Here is a 20,034-nt window from a genome sequence, read left to right on the forward strand (position 1 = left end):
CTGAAGTGTTGCGAACTCGGAAGCCGCTAGCATCTAGAGGGGTCTGGGGGAATGCTGCCCCGGAAAAGTTTGACAAAAAGCCTGACAAAAACTAAGTTCATGCTAATTACATCTAGGCAGAAGTTATCGAATCTTTCAGATAGTCCTTCCTTAACTATAAATGACACGGCTGTGGAGCAGGTAGCATCAGCTTAATCTCTTTCTAGTCGACAAAACTTTAAAGTGGGAATGTTATATAGAAAATATCTGTAAAAAGATTGTTTCCGCCATTGGTGCAATTAAGCTCATTTGACGTCACTGAAATCCCATTTAACATTTTAATCAATGTTTATAATAGCCTAATTCAACCTAACTTCGATTATTGTAATGAGGTGTAGGGAAACTACAACAAATGCCTTTCTGATAGGCTTCGATACCTTCAAAACATAATCGCCTTATGGAAATCAGACATTTTGAACCCAGCCCTATCCACCAAGAACTGTATGTCAATTGTCGTCTAGTTTTAAAGGCCTTCTCCAGTGACGGCATAAGCAGTCTAGATTGCATTTGCTGCTATCTCTTGGTGTAATTTAGCATATTTCTGCCAAGTGGACAGTATGCAGAAAGGAGAGAAGCAACCACCAAATACAAAATTTTAAACAAAATCATAAACTTTTTCGGTTCCCTGCGAAGATCCATATTACTAGCCTCTAGGTCGTGATACTAACTTGCACCAAAAAATCACCCTTCCTTCCTGCTCCCTGTCATTGCTTCAGCCTCCGACACAGTCAATCGTTTTCAGGGGAGTCGGATAACCTTCCTCCTTTCGACTGCCCTAAAAACGACTGCGTGGGTGGTTACCGTTGCTACGGCCAAGTGGTGTGAGAAGCCTTAAGATATGGCTACAAATTGATTAAACAAGCATTATCAAAGTAAGCTTGCTATTAATGTACGCAAGAACCTAAACTGGTCGTAAGATGAAGGGAAAAAAGGCCAACATGGAGTACGGGTCGTGTCAGTCTTCTAGCAAACCAGAATTTATGTTGCATGACAATGGAAATTACTTCATGGATGTCTGCAAACTCACCATTCCAACATGTTTATGTTCCCGCATTCCAGCTGCATTTGAATAATTTTTGTACTTAACACACATTTTATTTTGAACAAATTGTCCTCTGGAATCAGTTGAATTTTTCCCTACATTCGCTCACATTTTTAGGGTTAACCCTCATAACGCTAATTGGCTATGGTCCTGCTAGCATTTAATGTCTGTTGAAGCAGGGTACAACACTACAATTAGTGGTGATGAAGACGATGACGATGACAGTGATAATAATGACGACGATTTCTCGCACGCCCATTGGCTAATTTTCACTTGTCAATGTGCGAAGCCATAAAAAGTTTTGAATTAGCTTCCTAATTCTATCAAAACTGGCCAGTGCTTGAGTTTGCCAAGCCTTTTAGCGCTGTGTTCTTGCTACGACAAGAACTGAACATGAAAAAATATATATATAAATTTTTAATGCAAAAGCGTCGAGAACAGTTCAAATAAAACAAAAGAAGCTAAAACGAGGCTTTGGAGAAGTTATTGGCGTGTCCAGGGAGGGATGAGGAGGTTGCAACCCCTACAATAGGGAACATAAGCAACGATGACGGCGACGACAACGCCAACGCTGCAAAACAATAGGTTTAATGAGCAAAAACAATCGCTCTGCGTATGCGTTTTAAATTTTGGTACATTTCTTTGCCGTCCTCTGCGAAACAACGTTAAATGACGGGGAAAAATCACTCCTAGCAATTTGGTTCCTGGGTAGTTCGCCGTTTCTGTAGAAATATTGAACGAGTTGAAATAATTGCGAAGTAGCAAAAATGAACTAAAGTTATATTTTCAGGTGAAGTTTTCGTTGCCGTTGCCGTCGCTTAAGTTCCCTAATTACTTCAAAAGACGGCAAGCAAAATTGTGGTGAATAAGACTTTTTACTGTACATTTAAGGGAAAATATGTTTCATGTCGCGACAGGCACACTTGGATTGTTCATTATTATTCAATTCTAGCTCGCTTTCTCGCTATGGCGTCTTCGACAGCCTTCAGTTCTCGCAGAAGTTCTTCCCTCCTCGAGGAAGTGTTTGCTGTATTTGGTTTCCCGGATGCCAATACTTCAGCTTGGGAATCCGCTGACTTTCGGTCGGGTTTGTTTGCAGACGGGGCAGTGACAGACGACGAAACCGCTTCCTTGGCGTGGTTAGAAGCATCAAAGACTGGGGACGGGTCACGTGGTCGCTTTTTGGCGGCCAGCTGTTTTTCGCTGCTGCTACTGGCTTCTGTCCTTTCCAGCGGTGAATGCTGGGAAGGCGACTTGGAGGGCTCTCCTCTGTCTGGTCGTTTTACAGACTGTAATGACAACATGGTACAAAATTTCAAATTTTAGCGTTCATCAGCTTTTGAACAACCGGGCGCAGTTCCTAAGCAGCAGACTCATCGGAACTCACTAAGGTGCACTTTGGTCGCACGATATCGCAAACTTTCAGTCGCAAACTTGCAATAGTTGATGTATACGATTTACAACGACAATTTCTTGAGCACTAAAAAGTAGTTGCAGTGGAGTTTACTCTGCTTAAGAACCGTTTACGAACAGAAACGAAACAAATCGAACCTTCGCAAAACGTGAAAAAAACTAAGTAATAAAGAATTGGTACCAGTGTGCCACCGAAGGAAATGCCAGGAGGAAAGAATTGCACACTTTTTCAAGTTCTTCGGAAATAAATAAATAAATACGTGAATTAAGAATGCTAAAACGAGTGACTTAATGAATGACAACAGAGTGAGGATCCAACATACCTTATTCAAAGTAAGTTTTATATCTTTATGGCCAGTATATCTAATGTTCCCACTTGTAAGCGGTACATTTCGCTTGATTTGATCAGTGTCAGGCCCTGCTCGGCGTGTCCTGACCGGGTTTCGTTCTTGTTCTGATTCGCTCCCTGTGTCACTGCTTTCACTCTCACTATCACTGGATGATGCACTGGACCTTCGCCGCATTCCCCCACGCTCTCGTGTTGCACGAGGAGAACTGGGCCGTGCTAAAGCATGCTCCATACTATCAGCACTTGAAGAGCGTTCCCGCCTGAAAAGAAGACAAATTGCACTCAGCACGTCGCCACACACTATACCCTTCAGGGGAGTAATTTGTCTGTTTGATTCAACTGCGACCAACTTACGTTCTCCCTTCGTCGACGCGTCGTCGATCTTCATTCTGACAAAAGAATAGCAAACACAATTTTACTAGAACAAGTGTTAATATAAGCCGTTCAGTAAGTTAAAATGATTACCAAGGGGGTTTTGTTGTGTCGTGAGCGCATCAGACAGGAGTGTTTAACTGGAAAATACACCACACATAAAATTCATACGAAACTACATCCGGGACCCCAGTGGCGTATTTTCCATATCCTCAATAGTAAGGATAGTGGTGACGTCATTTCCCGCTTTACACGGTTGTTTGTAGGTGAAAAACGGCGAACGATAGCTTTGTCCACATAACAAAAAGAAAGTTACATGGTGCCTTGAAGATATGAATTTTTTTCTCGTGCTAAAAACAATATTTTGCTCACTCGCTGCGCTCGTTCGTAAAATAGAATAAAATTCGTATCTTCGCGCAGCCGTGTAATATCCTCTGCGTATCCCTCTCTCTATAACGAGCTGAGCCTGATGGGAATTCAATCAGTTGTGGTTTGAGGTTTGATCGCCGTACGTGGTCTCACCTTCTCTGGTAAAGCACTTGCACAAACACACGTTCACATGGAAAAGCCTATTACCTACCTCCTATTGGCACCAGTTTTCAGACATGATTTTCTTTTTCAAAGTTGTAACTGGCATAGTTAAAGTTAGTCCTTCTGTTCTCCCTCAAGTCTTACGCCCCATTCACACCAAGGCTTAAACACGTTTAAAAGCTGTTTACTTAAACACAGTTTAAAATTGTTTCCTTCATAAAAGTTGCTTTCGGATTTTTGTTGACTACAAACTTTAGCACAAATGAAAACTTCAGTTAAAGTTTACTTAAATTCTATGTCAAAGCCAATGGTTGAGCTTTCTGTTACCAATTTTCATTTTGTTAAACCTGGTTTAATCAAACATGTTTTGTTGGTGTGGATGGGGCTTTAGTCGCTCGCACGACCACTCCCACTATCTAACAGCAACCGTAATGTTACTCACTTTATTTCAAAGAAATGTATACTGTCAATTTTCAGAGATCTAAATAGAACCATTAGAATCTGGAATACCTTAGCAAATGACCTCCAACTTTCATGCAACCTTCAGATCAGTCAATTTAAATCCATCTTATACAAGTATTATGTAGACACCTTAAAATATAACTACGACCCAGAGGACCCACGATTCTGACCCACGTCTTGTAACGTTTCACGTAATGTGTCTGTCCATCTTCGTTGTTGTTTTTAATCGCCATGTGTAGCCTCATCTGTTTTCTTTGTTTGTTTGTTGTTGTTTTTTTTATATTTTTAAACTCTAGGACCACTGTAATTGTTTTACCGCTGTTGTGGTATCCCTGCCTAATTTAGCATTTATTATACTTATTCCTTTATTTTTCTGTATCATGTAATAGGCGGAGCTAATAAAATAAAATAAAATAAATAAATAAAAGCGACCGTAACACTTACCCTGGCTCGAGGTGACCGCGATCTCCTTCTTCTCTCCGCACTTTTTCTTCTCCGAGAATGATATCCACGTTCTCTGCTGCACATACACAATAAACAGGGGACAAAAATTCCATACATCAAATCACAAACGTTCAACGTCAACACAATAAATGGCTGAGAAACTTTAAAACGCCAGTTAAATTTACTTCATTTTTACCCGTTGCTAGAGAAAGAAAGGAAAGAACCACACCACATAACACAATCACAAACTGAGAAGTATTATAACAACTGACTATGAGCGCCACAAACGTCCTGGAACGATAGGACTGTAAGTTACGACATCGAGTAGTATGACTAATCCACCCGAACAAAACCAACCTAACTTTTCTTGGAAACATTTCTACTTGGTTTAGGGAACAATCCGTACCAAGAAAACTTATCAGCTTCACAGATGTATTGGACAAGAAGTAAATGTTATAAACATCAGCAATGGGGGATTACTGATAGTAGAAGTGTATCAGAAGACCCCACAAGTTTCACCATGGAAGGCTATGCTCCTATCAATAGACTTGCCAATTGAATACCTTTAGTGAACATGGTTTATATTGATCTACAATCGCCTTGCACTACATACCTGAAAACGCTATACTACAAATTCAATTTGCTACCAAAGCAACTCATAAAGAGCTCCTGATCTTATCTCAAAATATTTACTTCACACCACCGATTTATCGTTAATTGAAACGTTCTGTATTAGAAATTGAAATAACTTGGAAAAAAGACACTCTAAGTCTAAAGGGGCCTAATGGGTCTGGCTTGGAAGCGACTTTCTAGAATGAACACAGAGATTAAGCGCAGTCATTTGTAACGATGGACACTGGGATTTCTTACGTGAGTAACTAATCATTTCAAGAATAACGATTTCCACTTATACGTTACGAGAAGCTTCAATGTATAGTATCAGGCAATGTAGTCGTACCTGTAGGGATCTTCCACTGGTCGGGCACCTTCCACTCGGCGATTAAACGAAGACCCTTGACTCGCCTGCGCTTCCTGCAATCTTTCTTTTCTGTCTCCTCTGCCATACTCAGAACGATGCCTCCTGTCCTTGGCATTGCGACTAGACGATGATTCGACAGGTGGGGTTCGTGGTCCTTTGTCTGGAGAGGTTTTTGGTTTAACAGGGCTTCTGGCAGCAGGTGTAGGTGATTTGGATCTTGATTTGTTGGATTCGGATTCGGATTCGGATTCCGACTCAGATGACTCATGTGATGGTTCCTTTGCAACTTTGTCTTCCCTCCCTTCTCCTGTTGCAGTCTTTCCCTCTTTGGAGGGACTGTTGCTGCTTGAAGAGCTTGAATGATCACTCGCTGAAGACACTGAGCCAGATCGGGAGCGGGATTTTGAACGCGAGCCGGAGCGTGACCGTGACCGAGACCTGGAAGGTGTTTGTGAAACCGAGCGTGACCGCGAGCGCGAGGCCGAGCGTGACGTAGAGCGGGACTCTGATCCTGAATGAGAGCGTGACCGTGACGAGCGTGACGAATCAGATGAAGATGATGAAGAGCGGCTCCTTGAGCTGCGTGAGGAAACTGAGTGTCGTTTGGGAGAAGTTGTTCTTTGCCAAGGATCCATCCATTCATCATTAGGAAGACGAGAACTTGAGATACCAAGTGATTTTGTTTTAGGTTTGTCTCGTTCTTCAGGAACCCCTTCATTTGATTCTTCTTTTCTCTGTCCTTCCTTAACTGATTTTAGTTCAGTGTCTTCACTTTTTTCCAACATTCTCGCCTTTCTTTTTTCATCCTCCGTCTTTTTCTCGTCAGGTTTAAGTTCTTGTTGTTGTTTTATAGCCGTATTCGTTTGTTCCTTATCCTCCTCCGTGGGTTTTTCCTGCGCTACCTCAATCTCTTCTTTCCCTTCCTCGGCTGCTAGTTTTTCTTTCCCACTGTCCAATCCTTTTTCCTTCTGTTTTTTAACTTGCTCCTCACGTTTGCCTTCTTCATCTTTGGTCGTTTTTTTCGTCCGTTCTTTATCTCGTTCTTTTACAGTTTCCTTGCCTTTTCCTTTCAGTTTTTCCTTTTCCCCGCCTTTTCGTCTACTCCGCCTGTCTCTGAGGAGATAAAAGGCCAACCCTGCTATTAGGAAACCTTTGAACTATTAAAACATTGAAAAACAAACCGTAACATGATAATCAGTAACAATAGACAGCTGAAGGAAAAATAATGTTTAGAAACTGAATCCGACAGAAAAGTTCAAGTTCGATGATAAAATTAAAAAAAAAAAAGTTTTATGTGACAGTACAACCTGGAGTTTTCTTAAGTTTTAAAATTGGGATGACCCCTTAGGTCCTTTCTGTGGTGTTGTTTGGTTTTTAACACCTCACAAGCAAGAAATACAAGTTCACAGTTCTGTGTATATAAAGTTTTAAAACATAATTGTAAAACGCATTTAATGGAGCGTGACACTCTTGAGCTCTCATTTGTCACTGTGTCAACAACTATAACATTACGTAAAGCAAATTGGACATAAATGTACTTTTAGTCTCCTTGTACAAAACCTATTCTTCTAGAATGTTACCGTCTGTTTCATTTATATCCTTCGTTTTGTATGGCTAAAAGGTATAAATTCCTCATTCATGTCTCGTTCAGCGCTACGTAAATCTCGTGTTCGATAGTACTTTACTTGCCATTAAATTAGTCCAAGACATATGTCTAACTATAAAAGGTCTAGTGAAAGTCCGAGTATCACTCGCTTGTTGTATTACCAACTGTAAAGTCTACCTTTAGTGTCTCTATTTCGTAATTTCCATCCTTCCCTCCCTTCGGCAGTTTTAATTTGTTGTTGTTTTCCAATAAATTTGGGTTCACCTCTCAGGTTTGCGTTCGGTTAAGTCTCGCAGTGACTTCTCCAAGCTTTGTGCTTCTAGGCTATTTTCAACTCTATAACCTTGAAGCCCGTTATATGCTTTTATCCAGCGCGTGCCGGCTGAGTGGGCTCGTAGCGCTGCGGCATAATTAGGCTTGAGCTGGTTTTAAAAAATGCCAAATACTCTTTGTACTATACTGACCAGAGGTTTCAGTTCGTAGTGCCGTGGAGACTTAGACTGTTAGATTGTTTTAATTTTGGACCTGCCTACAACTTGTCCGACCCCGCGCCTGTCATTAATACAGTTAATAGCGCTGGGAAGATAAGGAAGGCCTTATGGTCACGCTATGGGAGTCGTCTGTCATGCCGATCACGGAGCGGTGTTCCCCCTTTACGCCAAACATCACGTTGTTATTATTTTACAGATTTTTTTGTTTGCTTGATCAAATCTTCATGTTGTTCTCATATGGAAATCTAAAAAAATATCTTTATCAGTTTTTCTTCCCCGCGTTTAAGGCCACACTATAAAAGCGTCAAATTTCACTTCCCGTGGGGTACAATACCGCGCAAGAGGGGAAGACTGGGGATTTTATGGCTGTGACGTCAATACAGGAACGTGATTTCTCTATTCCTCAGTTGTTTTTCATGTGTAGAGGAAGAAAACTGTGAGGACGAAAATATGACTGGGATAGTTGAATACTCAGAATGAAACAACTGAGGAATAGAGAAACCGAGGGACTAAGCTTACCGGCATTGACGTCACAACTCTACTATCCCCAGTCTCCCGTCTTGCGCGGTATCGGACCTAACCAGAGGTGAAATTTGACGCTTTTATACGCCTCAAAAGCAGGGAAGAAAAATTGATAAGGAATATTTTTTAACGACTTTCATACGAGAACAACATTAACATTTGATCAAGCAAATAAAAAAATTCTGTAATACACACTTTAAGAGTGAAAAATAAAATATTCACAATTAGACAAACATTGCACTTGTAGTGCTCAGTCAAGCTTGATGGTCAAACTTAAGAGGGTTTTTTTTACCTTTCAGGTGAAGAAGATGGCGATCGATTAACTCTCTTTTTCCGCCGGTCACGATCCTAAAAGCAAAAACGGAAAGAAAATATGAAACAGCCTTGCAGAAGGGGAAGCTGCTAACAGTGCCACATATAACAGCTTCTGCTTCGTCTCCTTTCGGATTGGATGATTTTTCAGTTACCGAAAAAAAGCACTTGCAAGAGAGACAAAATTAGAACTGAAGAAACCTTTCTCCATAAAACAAAAGTAGTGAACTAGTAAAGAAGACAGATAACGGGCAGATCACAGCTCTTTATAAATACTAACCTGGGTTAGAGTGGGAGGCATGGAAAAGAGGATTCAAGCATAAAAGTGTAAAAGGCCTAAAGGCATGTTCCCCAGACAAAAATGATAAAAGATGAATTGAACAGCATTGGGAAAATAATGATCACAAGGAAGGAGAAAGGAGAGCATTGATTGCAGGGCTGTGTTCCTACACTCAATTCTCTTTCTACACCTGGTACTCAGGCTATAGTGTGAAAAGCACAGGGTCCGAAATTGCGCTTTCCTGGTCGCCAATGCGACTAAAAATTTTGCACTGGCGACCAGAATTTCACAACTAGTCGCCAGCGGGCAATTAACTATTTCATGCCACGATCATTATACAAACAATAACTTTGATTTTCAGCCAAATCGATAAAAATAAAATTCAAAGCCGCCCGCCAATTGGTCACTTACTTTTTACCTTTCCACTGCTTTTGAAGTATAAAACCGATTTTCCTGTTATTACAAATCTATCACAACGCTTGACAGCTCGAGCAGGGCGAAGCTTCGCCGCCATGTTTTTTGAACGAGAAATGCTGCACGGTTGTGGCCTGGTGCGAACAACATGGCGATCCGTTGATCGTTTTGACAGATTGAGAGAGAACGCGAAAGGAAAGATCGTTTACCGTTTTGAACATAGAGTTGACTTAAAACATTTAGCAGTCTTATGAAACTGGGTATATAGCCAGCATTTGATTCATTCGTCGTGGTTTTTCAGTGGTAGGTGTATAAATCGCCATTGGGGCCCCAAATGCAAACGCGTTCTCTTCGTTCTGATTCTTAAAAGAAAAATTGGCGACCAGAATTTTCCATCTGGCGACCAAAAATTTTGGTTTGTGTTTCACTGCGAAGGAAAAATTTTATTGACACTTTTTTTTCTGCTTTTTGGCGACCACATTTTTCCATATGGCGACTGAAAAAAAATTTCAGTCGCCACTTGGCGCCTGCCTAATAAAGTTAATTTCGGACCCTGAAGCATGCCAATATACTTACTATAATTTTACTAACCTTATACTGAACAGGTGATGTTGGTCTCTTGTCTCTCCACCGTGACACTATGTCTCCCCCTCTGCGATATCTCCCATCATCCTCTTCAAACATGGACTCTTTCTCCAGCCTGCTGCGTAACATCTCGCGCCGCCGAGTCAGATTTTCTTTATCATTGTCATCCTCATCTTCTTCAGCTGTGATTCCCATCACCATACGTTTCTCCTCAAAATCAGCATCTTCCTCTTTACGTTTCTGGGCAGCTTTCTTTATCTATATCCATTGGAAATTTAAGTTTGATTTTAAGATGATACGGTGATTACCTTAGGAGCAATTATTCATATGACCTTTGCACCTTGAAAAGCAGAGCGACTGAACAATGACACACAACAAAACAGGAAAGAAATGTTATTACTGACTAGAATTTGTACCAGAGATATATTTTAGGATTCTGAGTAATACACAGATAAAAATGTTTTATTGATATCTGCGTAATTTAAGTTAATAATAATTTATTGTTTATCAATAAACTGTAAAAAAGCTCTTATTTTCCAAGGCTCGTGGGAGAGACAAAGCACTGACAAATGGGACTACCCTCTAAATTCGCAACCTCATCACAGTTTGACGGTACAAAGTCCTGCAAACATTATTATAGTAAACATGGGTTCTGCCTTATTGTTGGAAACTTGTAAAGGAACCAATAAATTGTTTGCACTGCCCAGTAACTACAAGATCTACAAATAAGGTGTTCCATGTTAGCAGGGCATGGTATGAGGACAGACTTTGTTTTTCTAATTTTTAAGTGCATTTAGTGTCAAGTTTGACAATAAATTTGTGTTAGCTATGAAATACAAGATATCCCAGGATATCAAGTCAGTGAACAATAATATTGATTTTACTGGAAATCAGAACAGTAGGCAGATCTTCTGACTGGCTGATTTCAAATATGGTTCTAGTACTTCAGACTTCTTTTCCTTACCTCTTTTGCTAGTTTCAATCCCCTCTCCCATGCAGTTTCTTTCTTTGGCACAGCTGCAACCTCTGGGATGACCATTTCATCCTGAAACCAAGTAAACAAATTATCATTAACATCAAATTTCCATTGACAAACTACCATCACTTGTTGGCATACAATATTCTGGTGTTAATATCCATACCCCCTCCTTCACCCCTACCCGCCCCATGTAAGGGATTGGAGATTCCAGGAGGGGGAGGTGGGGTGAGGTCTCAAAGGCCCAAAAAATCAGCTACAGGAAAGTGTAAGGGTAAACTGGATTTCCAGAGGGTACCAGCCTCTTACACATAGAAAATATCCCATCTATGTAAGGTGGAGGAGGAGGGGTGGTGGGGGGGGGGGGGTAGAGAGATTTATTGAACTACACAAGGTGGCACAAGGCCAAAAGGTGTTCTTTTTCAGTGTTAGAGCACTTAGGGCAGAGCGGTAACACTTATTGGTGACATGGATTACAGATTTAATGGATTAAAGTTACAACTGTGAGTACCTACCACTGGTCCCTCATCCTGGTCAGGATATGATGGTATCCCATGAGCTTGAACAATGGCCTCACCATGGACAGGAGGGACAACTACTGGTGCTTTGGGAAATGGGCTGGGGTACTGACCAGGGATGGGCAGCATGTGATATGCACCTGTCACATTAACAAATCATTACAGTTATTTCACATCATTTGTACCAAACAGAGATGAGTTGTGCCACTTGTGGTTAATTTTTAATGTTATTTCTTACAGTGTTATGAATTGATACACCCAGCTAAAATGCAAAACTGAAAGCAAAATGATGGATCAGAGAATTAACTTTGCAGTGCATGGTAAAGTGCTAAAGTGAATCCTACGTAAAAGTACAAAAATTATTCAGGAACAATGAATTATTTATTGGTAAAAATATAAAAACTTCACCCTTTACCAAACTTTTTTCATGTCAAGTAGCACTAAATATAAAAATATTTGGTTTGTAGCCAGGTATGGAAATTAAAAGGGTTCAATTTAAAAACTATATCAGGATGTTTCAGCTGCTACTGCTGCCTTCTTCAGCTAAGAATGTAAATGACTAACGGCCTCCCTAGTGTTACATGAATAAAACTTTAAAATATACAGTAAATGTGATAATGAATGTTCTAAGAAAAGGGTTTTTTAAAGATTCAAAAATTTTAAAATGAATTGTTCCCAACCATGTAATTATATAAAAACCTCACAAATTTCTAAGAACATCTCACAATAATTACTGTTATGCTATTGTTATATACTCTTGAAAAGAATTTAATGAGAAAATCGTGCTATGCATCTACAAAAATAAGGAACAACAAAACATTGTCTATTGAATCCATACCTTTGTCATTTAGACCTGGATGAAGAAATCTACATGACATTCCCCATGTGCAGCCCCCTGACAAAAGAAACAAAATATGGACAGTTTAACAGCAGTAAGAAAATTGCTAACCAAGTAAGTATTAGGCTGGCTCAGTGAATAACATGTACTCTAATGTTTATCCCCTGCAGAGCTGTTATAAGGGCTATTACGTATGAATACCCCTGAAAGAACCTGGATGTTACAGGTGATCTTGACAGTGGTGTGTTCATTTTACTGAAAAAGCAAAAATACAGTAACGGCTGTGAAGGTCACTGTAACATGTGGCTAAAAACTTAATGCCAGCCCTGCCCTGGATGGTGAATGATCCACTGGTCAATGATCCATTAAACCTCAGAGAGAATGGCTTCATAAGCAAAGTAGCTAGTCAGTTTACATAAGAAAGTCTTTCAGTTTTTGCATGCAGCCATTCCTGATGTCTCATAGTCAATGTCCAGCTCTCAGTAGTAGTAGTGTAGTCTATAGTTACTGGCCATGATAGCTAACTGCCAGCTTATAATGACAGACATGCTGCTCTTTGAACAACTGAGGCATGATCAATTTGCCATCATTGTTTGGTTAGACACTGTTTTATCTTCAGTAGTCCTCGTGTAACACTGTTTTAAGTAATCAAGTTAACCTAAATACTTTCAGCATCCTGTGCTGTGACAAACATCAATTTTGTAACCAAAACTTGTTACGACTGTTAAATAAACATGCCAACACTGTCCAGCAAGGCATCAATAATTGATTGATGACACAAGATTACAACTGTAGTATATGCAGTATACTTACCATATGTAAAATATTTGCAGACCTTCCTCCTCAAGGGTAGACCACCTACAATAATTATTATTATTGAATTACCAACAAGTCTGGTAAACCAAAGGACTCAGGGGGAACATCTCACTTGTGTGTGTATAGATTTGAAAATCAGAAGTGACTAGATCTACACCATACTGACATTAAAAGGTAAATATGCTTTTGACTTGCTGTTTAATTCCATTACGTGTGTGTGACACTGAAAAGCAGCAGTTAAATCTAAGGCCCATACACAGGATCCAACACTGTGCACAACATCATATGAAGATTTGAAATTTCCCTGTCTCCACCCCACAAATTGCCACACATGGCAGTCCAGCCAACAGTTTGGAAGTATGATGAGAGAGCAGTGTCAAGGATGGACAAATTGCTGGTATGATACTGTATGTTGGTTGCCATGTACATTGTATCGAGGCTTTTGAATTGCTAACAGGTTCAGACTTGACAAACAGGACACACCATACAGTAAATAAATAAATAGGCTGAAAGGGGAACCACTACAGGCTTAAAGAAAATTGCTGTTCCAACATTGTGGTTTCAGTTACAGTGTAGACTTACATGTAAGACACTCAACCAATGTATATAGTCTTCGTACACTTTTATTAAACACTGAAAGCCGCTCAAGGCCGAGATCGTTGTCCAAGTAAACAGGGATTTCATGCAAAATGGAAGGAGAAAATATGATGGAGAAACGTCCGAGGGTGTTCCCTGCTCATTCACATCGTTTGACCGTTAAAATTGTAGCGCCACGGCCAGTGCCAGATAGTTAGACACCCTAAACAACTGTTAAATACAAAAGTTAATCTGTTTCTTGGGAGTGGAGCCCGCCTGACTTAGTGGTTAGATGCGTGGACTCTGAAGCAGAATGTCCTGGCTCATTTGAATACTGATGGAGACAATTGTTTTTTCTTTTTCCCCTTTAAAAGGCTCCAAACAATTTTCAAAACTATTTAAGGAACTCAGTCTTGCTGAGGGGAACAGCTAAAAATCTAAGCGGTGGAGAGTACAGAATAAATGCCCATGAGAACCCCTTATTAAGTCTTTATGGCTTTCTTGTTAAATGCGATTTACATTTCAAATCCTGGGCCAACCAAACACGATGCAAACAATGTTTTATACCTTTCAGGTCACACTTCATTCCCACATGGCATCCACAAATCCTAAGTTTGATGCAAGTATTGCTTTATGGTCACCACTATTCACTTCTGCATTCATGAGTTGGCTCACAGGAGCCTTTAATTTTTTCAGGCTTTCTTTTCACAACAGCTTAAGTTGCGTATATAAACGCTACGATCATTCACTTGTTAAGTGTAGACTTTGTTCACTTGTTTTTATATTTTTTTTTTCCCTCACCGTGACCTAATGAGTCTCCTTCGTCAATAACTTCACCTTCTTCAGGGCCATCCGTCTAAAACAACAGAGATTTCACACATCACCAAGCTTACTGGATGGAATTGAACACAACAAACCTCCATTTTTCATTCCTAGAACACACCATCTGCTACCTCCAACAATTTTTACATTGAAAAATCTAAATGCTTGTTGCAACATGGATGCAAAACTGTGGAATGACATACCAACCTGTCTTAAGAGAAAGCTCTATAATATTTTGACCAGAGTTTTGGATACAGAAATTCATATAAAGCAAAAGTTAAAATCTCTCAATAGTTACTAACATATAAACTTAATATTCTCAGTCCTTTACAATGAGCTCTTCTTTCTCTCTTTTTCTTTTATATCACTGTAATTTCCATTTAGCTTCACCTCTTGCAAATTAATTAGTTAATTAATTAATTTGTTTTTTTATATACCGGTATCTAATTTTTTTACCCATTTTCTACTGACCAACCCAAACTAGCTAGTGCTATTTGTGGGTAAGTCTTGTAATTATCTTTCAGTAATCCATATTTTTGAATAATTTTACAAGTTTGAGTTTACTGAATAACAACGTTAAGAAAACATGCCATGCCAATGTAACTCTTTCGTACTGATCAGTTGTTTTACCTCATCTACTGCTTGACCTTGCTTCAGTTGAGGTTTTGTTTCTGTAGTAACCTAAACAGGAATATCAACATGTTCAAGATTATGAGTTACAACTTGTTAGTTAGTACATAAATCACTAATCATGACCAAATTCCTAAGTACAGTTCCTCAGTTTCATTTCTCTTCTGTAAATGAGAAGTAAGGAAACGTGAACAGCGTAGGAAAAGTTAGCAACAAGTTTACAACGACTGAGGAGTAACAGCAGGCAATATTGATAAGAACTACATGTACATGTATAGCAACCTCAACTAACAACAAAGGGATAAAACAAGTTATCTTCTCAACTATGAATGAATGAGTGTTTGTGTCATACTGTTTAAACATAATTTCATATTTACAACATTAGCTATCAAACAAAGAAAGGAAATTTTAAAACACATGATTTTAGAAGGTAAGATTTGCTATCTAAAGCTGTCAAAGAGGTTATAACTTTACTCTCTAAAGTTACGCTACTCCTATTACCTTATTATCTTCGTCTGACAGGATTTCTCCTTCTTCACCCTCTTCCTGTTCATCATCCTCTAGCTCGCCATCTTCTTTATCTCCCTCAGTGTCATTTTTCATTCCATTTCTATCTTCTTGCATGCCTGCTATTTCTCCTTCATCTTCCTCATAATCAAGTTCCCCTTCTTCTTCTTCCTCCTCAAACACTCCAGTCTTGTTGTTGACATTTGTTGTCAAGTGAATGCTTGCACTGGCAGTTGTCCATTCAGTCTTGGTGCGGCCACTCTCCAACACTATTCCTTGAACCCTCTGGACAAGTTTACTGTCTTTTTCATCAGCCTTGAACAAAGCATCCTCTGCTGGCTCAGGCAAGGTTCTTCCTTTCACCGAACTTGAAGATGACACGTTTTTGTGAGTTTCATCATTTTTAACTGGCATATAACTTGGTTGAGGGTCCATTGGACCTACATCAAAATGAGCAATTGTCAGCATACCATTTCATTCAATACAACAATGACCAGTGGCATCATATTTATCGTAAAATAGTTGTTAAGACTATATTATTTTATTTCCAAATTATTAGGAATTTTAAAAACAAGCCAGGTTTTCATCAGACAGACTGTCAGTTGTTTATCACACATGAAACATTCCAGCCAAATTATTTCACAAGAGGCTGTGGTACATGCTTTAAATGACATCATAAACTCTTTAAAAATTCAAATTTTGAAAAATCAATAAGTAACGGTTTGCACCTTTGTGATCTTTAACTATCAACACTGTATTTAATTTTCACATTTGTACCTTATTTGAGGTATAGGCCTTTCTCTATTCTGGCCACAGGACTTGCCAAATATGGCCATGAAACAAAAATCTTAAAATCCTTTTGAATAGAAAAAGATGGTCTAAACAACTTGTCTGTTGTCTGTGTTTTGCAGCACCAAATTAGGGCTATAGGGAGTGATTTACAACAGTTTAAAACCAACATTCTGCCTCTTTTAAAGGGAACCTCTACTCCAAAAACAAATGGACAGTATATTGCTGGAAATAGTGTCTAAATTCTCAATTTTAGTTTAAGAAGTAGAAATAACATTCAAGTGTGATTAAAATTAGATATGATTGTCGCCTTGTCACCTTGCAGCCATCTTGAAATTTAAATAGTGACAATCATATCTAATTTTACGCACACTTGAATGTTATTTCTCCTTCTTAAACCAAAATTTTGAATTTAGACAATATTTCCAACAATTTGCTGTCCATTTGTTTTCGGAGTAGAGGATCCCTAAAAGGTCACCATTAGATCAAAATATGTATCACAATAAATTGTATGAAATAAATGTGACGGTATATTTCAAGCCTGGTGAATGAATGAGAATGATGTATTATTCTAGAAAGTGACGCAGGCATACTCGGAAAAAAGGAAATCCGAGTGCTCCTATCAGGAGTCGAACCTAAGACCTTCTGATTACTAGTTCGGATGCTCTACATTGCAGATACCACTGAGCTACAGGAGACTCGTGGGAGCTAAGGCCTTGGCACACACAAGTCGCCTGTAGCTCAGTGGTAGAGCATCCCAACTAGTAATTTCAGAAGGTCTTAGGTTCGGCTCCTGATAGGAGCACTCGCATTTCCTTTTTTTTCAAGTATGCCTGTGTCACTTTCTAGAATAACAAGTCATCTAAATAAATTATAGCTTTCATGAATATCAAAACACGAGGAAAATTACATGTTTTTACAAAAATGTTTGTATATTGAGCATAGTTTGAAATCAGTTCTTATGAATGAAGCTAAGATCTTCCCACAAATAAAGAATGATGCAAACATTATTTCAGAGTACCAACAACGGATATTTCTCTTCAAACTGAAAAGATAAATGGATATTGTCCATGCCTTTTTGCATTTATGTTGGTACTTCACCATTCCCAAGACCATAACTAAAGCATCCGACATTTTCTTCTGCCTACAGCCCATGTTTCACTAAGACTGGTCAGCCACTAAATGACCCAATTAAGTTCATGTATGACTGATGAAATTGTAAATGATCTTGGCAAAAATCCAAGAATACATGCTTTGAGAAACTGAAAGCAATCATAACTTTGTCAGACAAAGTGAAAAAATTATATTTCTTGGATAATCTGTGGTCATAAAGTCTTTCCCAGTAGGTTTTCTAATGAAAAAAAAAAATGAACCATTACAATTAAAAGAGTGGTAATGCATGAGAAACACTTGTTTCAATGAAAGAGAGTGATATGGCATCAAATAACGTGCATGTCACACTCATTGCGTGAAACTTGAGAGCTTGGTTATCTTACTACACTGTTTTCTATTCAACCAGGTCTACTTTGATGCTATCTTGTTGTTATGACAAAAACTGCATGACCCAACCATCTAGTGTGATATACTTGAAAACATTGATGACCTTGCCTCAGCTTTATCAAAGCAAAAAGTACTTTCAGAAATAAATGCTTAATAAATCAAATTCATTTTCAGATATGCCATGATGAGAGGATGCCCCCCCTTTTTTAACACGTTCATTTCCCTATTTTAGGTCAGCAATGTACGTCCGGTTATTACGTGACTTGAATGTGTGGGGAGAAAATTATCCACATAACGAGAATTTTTACAACCTACACGGAACACCCGCATAAATCTCCAATAAAAACAGCATCAGGCCGAATGAAACAACAAACAAATATAAAAACAAACAACAACTGAAGTAAACCTCAATGCCAATCGCCAAATTCAATCAGATTAATGATGTAAGCTCAGTTGTGGTTCACGATTAACAGTTTCATTACGACATCACAACTTACCAAATAGAACCCAAAGGATTTTCAGCTAAAATATTCCCTTGTTAACGCCAAGACATGTTAAATTTTCACCCGATTCTCCTAATAAATCAGGAAAGGAAAATTTAGCTGAAGCAATGGTCTATCTGCTTTCCACTGTAAACTTTTCAAGTATGGCGGACGAAGTAACCAAATCCTCTTCTTTCATTGGCTAAAATAGTACCACGTGATAGTTTTGCACCGTGTCAGCGGCCTTCAATTAACAGCACGTGCAGAGCGAATAAATTGAGGAGAAGGAAGATGTTGAGGATATCAGCAAGCAGTCGCTTTATTTATCAAGCTTTTAATCAAAGATCTCCACGCATTATCCAAGGAATAAGACAGTTTGGGATAACGAAAGCTACCCAGGAAACTTCATTCAAAAATGCAGCTCTTTGGCGGCTATCAAATTTACAGTACAGGTGCATGTTTCACACCGAATCGAAAAACTCAGACCAATGGAAAACTGTATACGAGGGACCGATTTCCAAATCAGTGAAATACGTAAAGATTCTGTCTCTCACAACAGCTGCAACGATGTTTTTTGTTGCTCCTTTAACGATTTTCTTTGGCAAGCAAGCTGCCTCTTTGCCGTTAAAGGTGTGTTTGGTGATATTTCTCTGTTCGTTTGGATGTGGGTCTACCGGTTTGCTTCATTGGGTAAGTAAGCCATATGTACGCAGAATGGAGTTCAATCCACAAGAAAAACGCTTTGCCGTGGAGACATTGTCTTTATTAGCTTCACCAAAGAGAGCCGAGTTCTCAGTAGATGATGTGACTGTTTACCGTGACAATCGAGCTTTCTCCACTTTTGAAGTTCATGGAGTGAAGTATTTCATTCACACAGAGCTTGTAGAAGCTCAACAGATATTGCATTTTATTGGAGAGTTGAAGGCTGGGGATAAAGAGTCGCTACAGTCTGATTTTGGGAAACCATCAGAGGGCTAGATAGTGTTGTTTCCTTTTGTCAACCAGTGATCCCCACCCCCACTTATTCCATGTCATACACATCACAAAGCTTCTTGGTGTATGTTGCTTGCTGTTTACTTGGTCTGGCTATGGTTTTTGTAAGAAACTTGGTGAGATAAGTTGCAGTCCTGGGACACTGTTCTCAAAGCAGCAGTGCCAGATTCAAGTCTCACCAATGCTTCAGTTCTGCGGAAGAGCAAACAGTTTGTTGCTGACGGTCACAGTTCATTAGTTTGATAATCAATCTTAGACATGTCATCTTGCCTCATAATACAAACTTTTTATACTGTTTCTTGGTGGAGGTTGATTGTTGATTTGGTACATAATTAGAAGATTTTATTGTTTAGGGCTTGCAACTCGTTCCATTTATCAGATCTAGTCGTAAGCAAAAAAGCTAATGTGTTAATGTCATCTTGGAAGTTAAAACTCCATGGTTCTGTCTTATAGTACCATCAATTTTCCTCGTGGACATGAGGAAATGGCTTCACTTAAAAGGTTGGAAAGGTCGTATGTGATTGGTGTAGCCTGAGTACAGTCAACTCTTGCCTTGCAGACACCTCGCTATCACGGACACCCCAATTATACAGACAGTAGCTAAGTTCCTGGCAAAAATAAATCACAGATGTTTGACTGAAGTAAATTTCGGCTATTACAGATTCTGGCTATTAAGGACACTAACTTGCAGTCTTGAGGGTGTCTGCAATAAAGGGAGTTGACTGTAAATGGACAATGTCCACCAC

General features: G+C 39.2%; 2 protein-coding genes across 2 annotated transcripts; one reads left to right on the forward strand and one right to left on the reverse strand.

Moving 5' to 3' along the window:
- Window positions 1-1,937: 1,937 nt before the first annotated feature.
- LOC146460943 (uncharacterized) lies at window positions 1,938-18,469 on the reverse strand. The gene is made up of 15 exons (XM_085087766.1): window positions 18,311-18,469; window positions 15,519-15,964; window positions 15,018-15,068; window positions 14,367-14,421; window positions 12,987-13,031; window positions 12,174-12,230; window positions 11,333-11,475; window positions 10,806-10,886; window positions 9,848-10,099; window positions 8,543-8,598; window positions 5,611-6,744; window positions 4,653-4,728; window positions 3,198-3,232; window positions 2,818-3,103; window positions 1,938-2,370 (listed from the first exon to the last, which is right to left on the reverse strand). The coding sequence occupies exons 2-15, from the start codon at window positions 15,957-15,959 to the stop codon at window positions 2,020-2,022; spliced, it is 3,063 nt and encodes a 1,020-aa protein (XP_084943892.1). The 5' UTR covers window positions 15,960-15,964; window positions 18,311-18,469; the 3' UTR covers window positions 1,938-2,019.
- A 34-nt stretch (window positions 18,470-18,503) lies between these two features.
- LOC146460944 (uncharacterized) lies at window positions 18,504-19,585 on the forward strand. Its single transcript, XM_085087767.1, has one exon. The coding sequence runs from the start codon at window positions 18,587-18,589 to the stop codon at window positions 19,271-19,273; it is 687 nt and encodes a 228-aa protein (XP_084943893.1). The 5' UTR covers window positions 18,504-18,586; the 3' UTR covers window positions 19,274-19,585.
- The last annotated feature ends 449 nt before the right edge of the window (window positions 19,586-20,034 follow it).

Source organism: Pavona decussata, unplaced genomic scaffold, assembly GCF_977016875.1.
Source record: "Pavona decussata unplaced genomic scaffold, jaPavDecu1.1 SCAFFOLD_207, whole genome shotgun sequence".
Classification (NCBI taxonomy): Eukaryota; Metazoa; Cnidaria; class Anthozoa; order Scleractinia; family Agariciidae; genus Pavona; species Pavona decussata.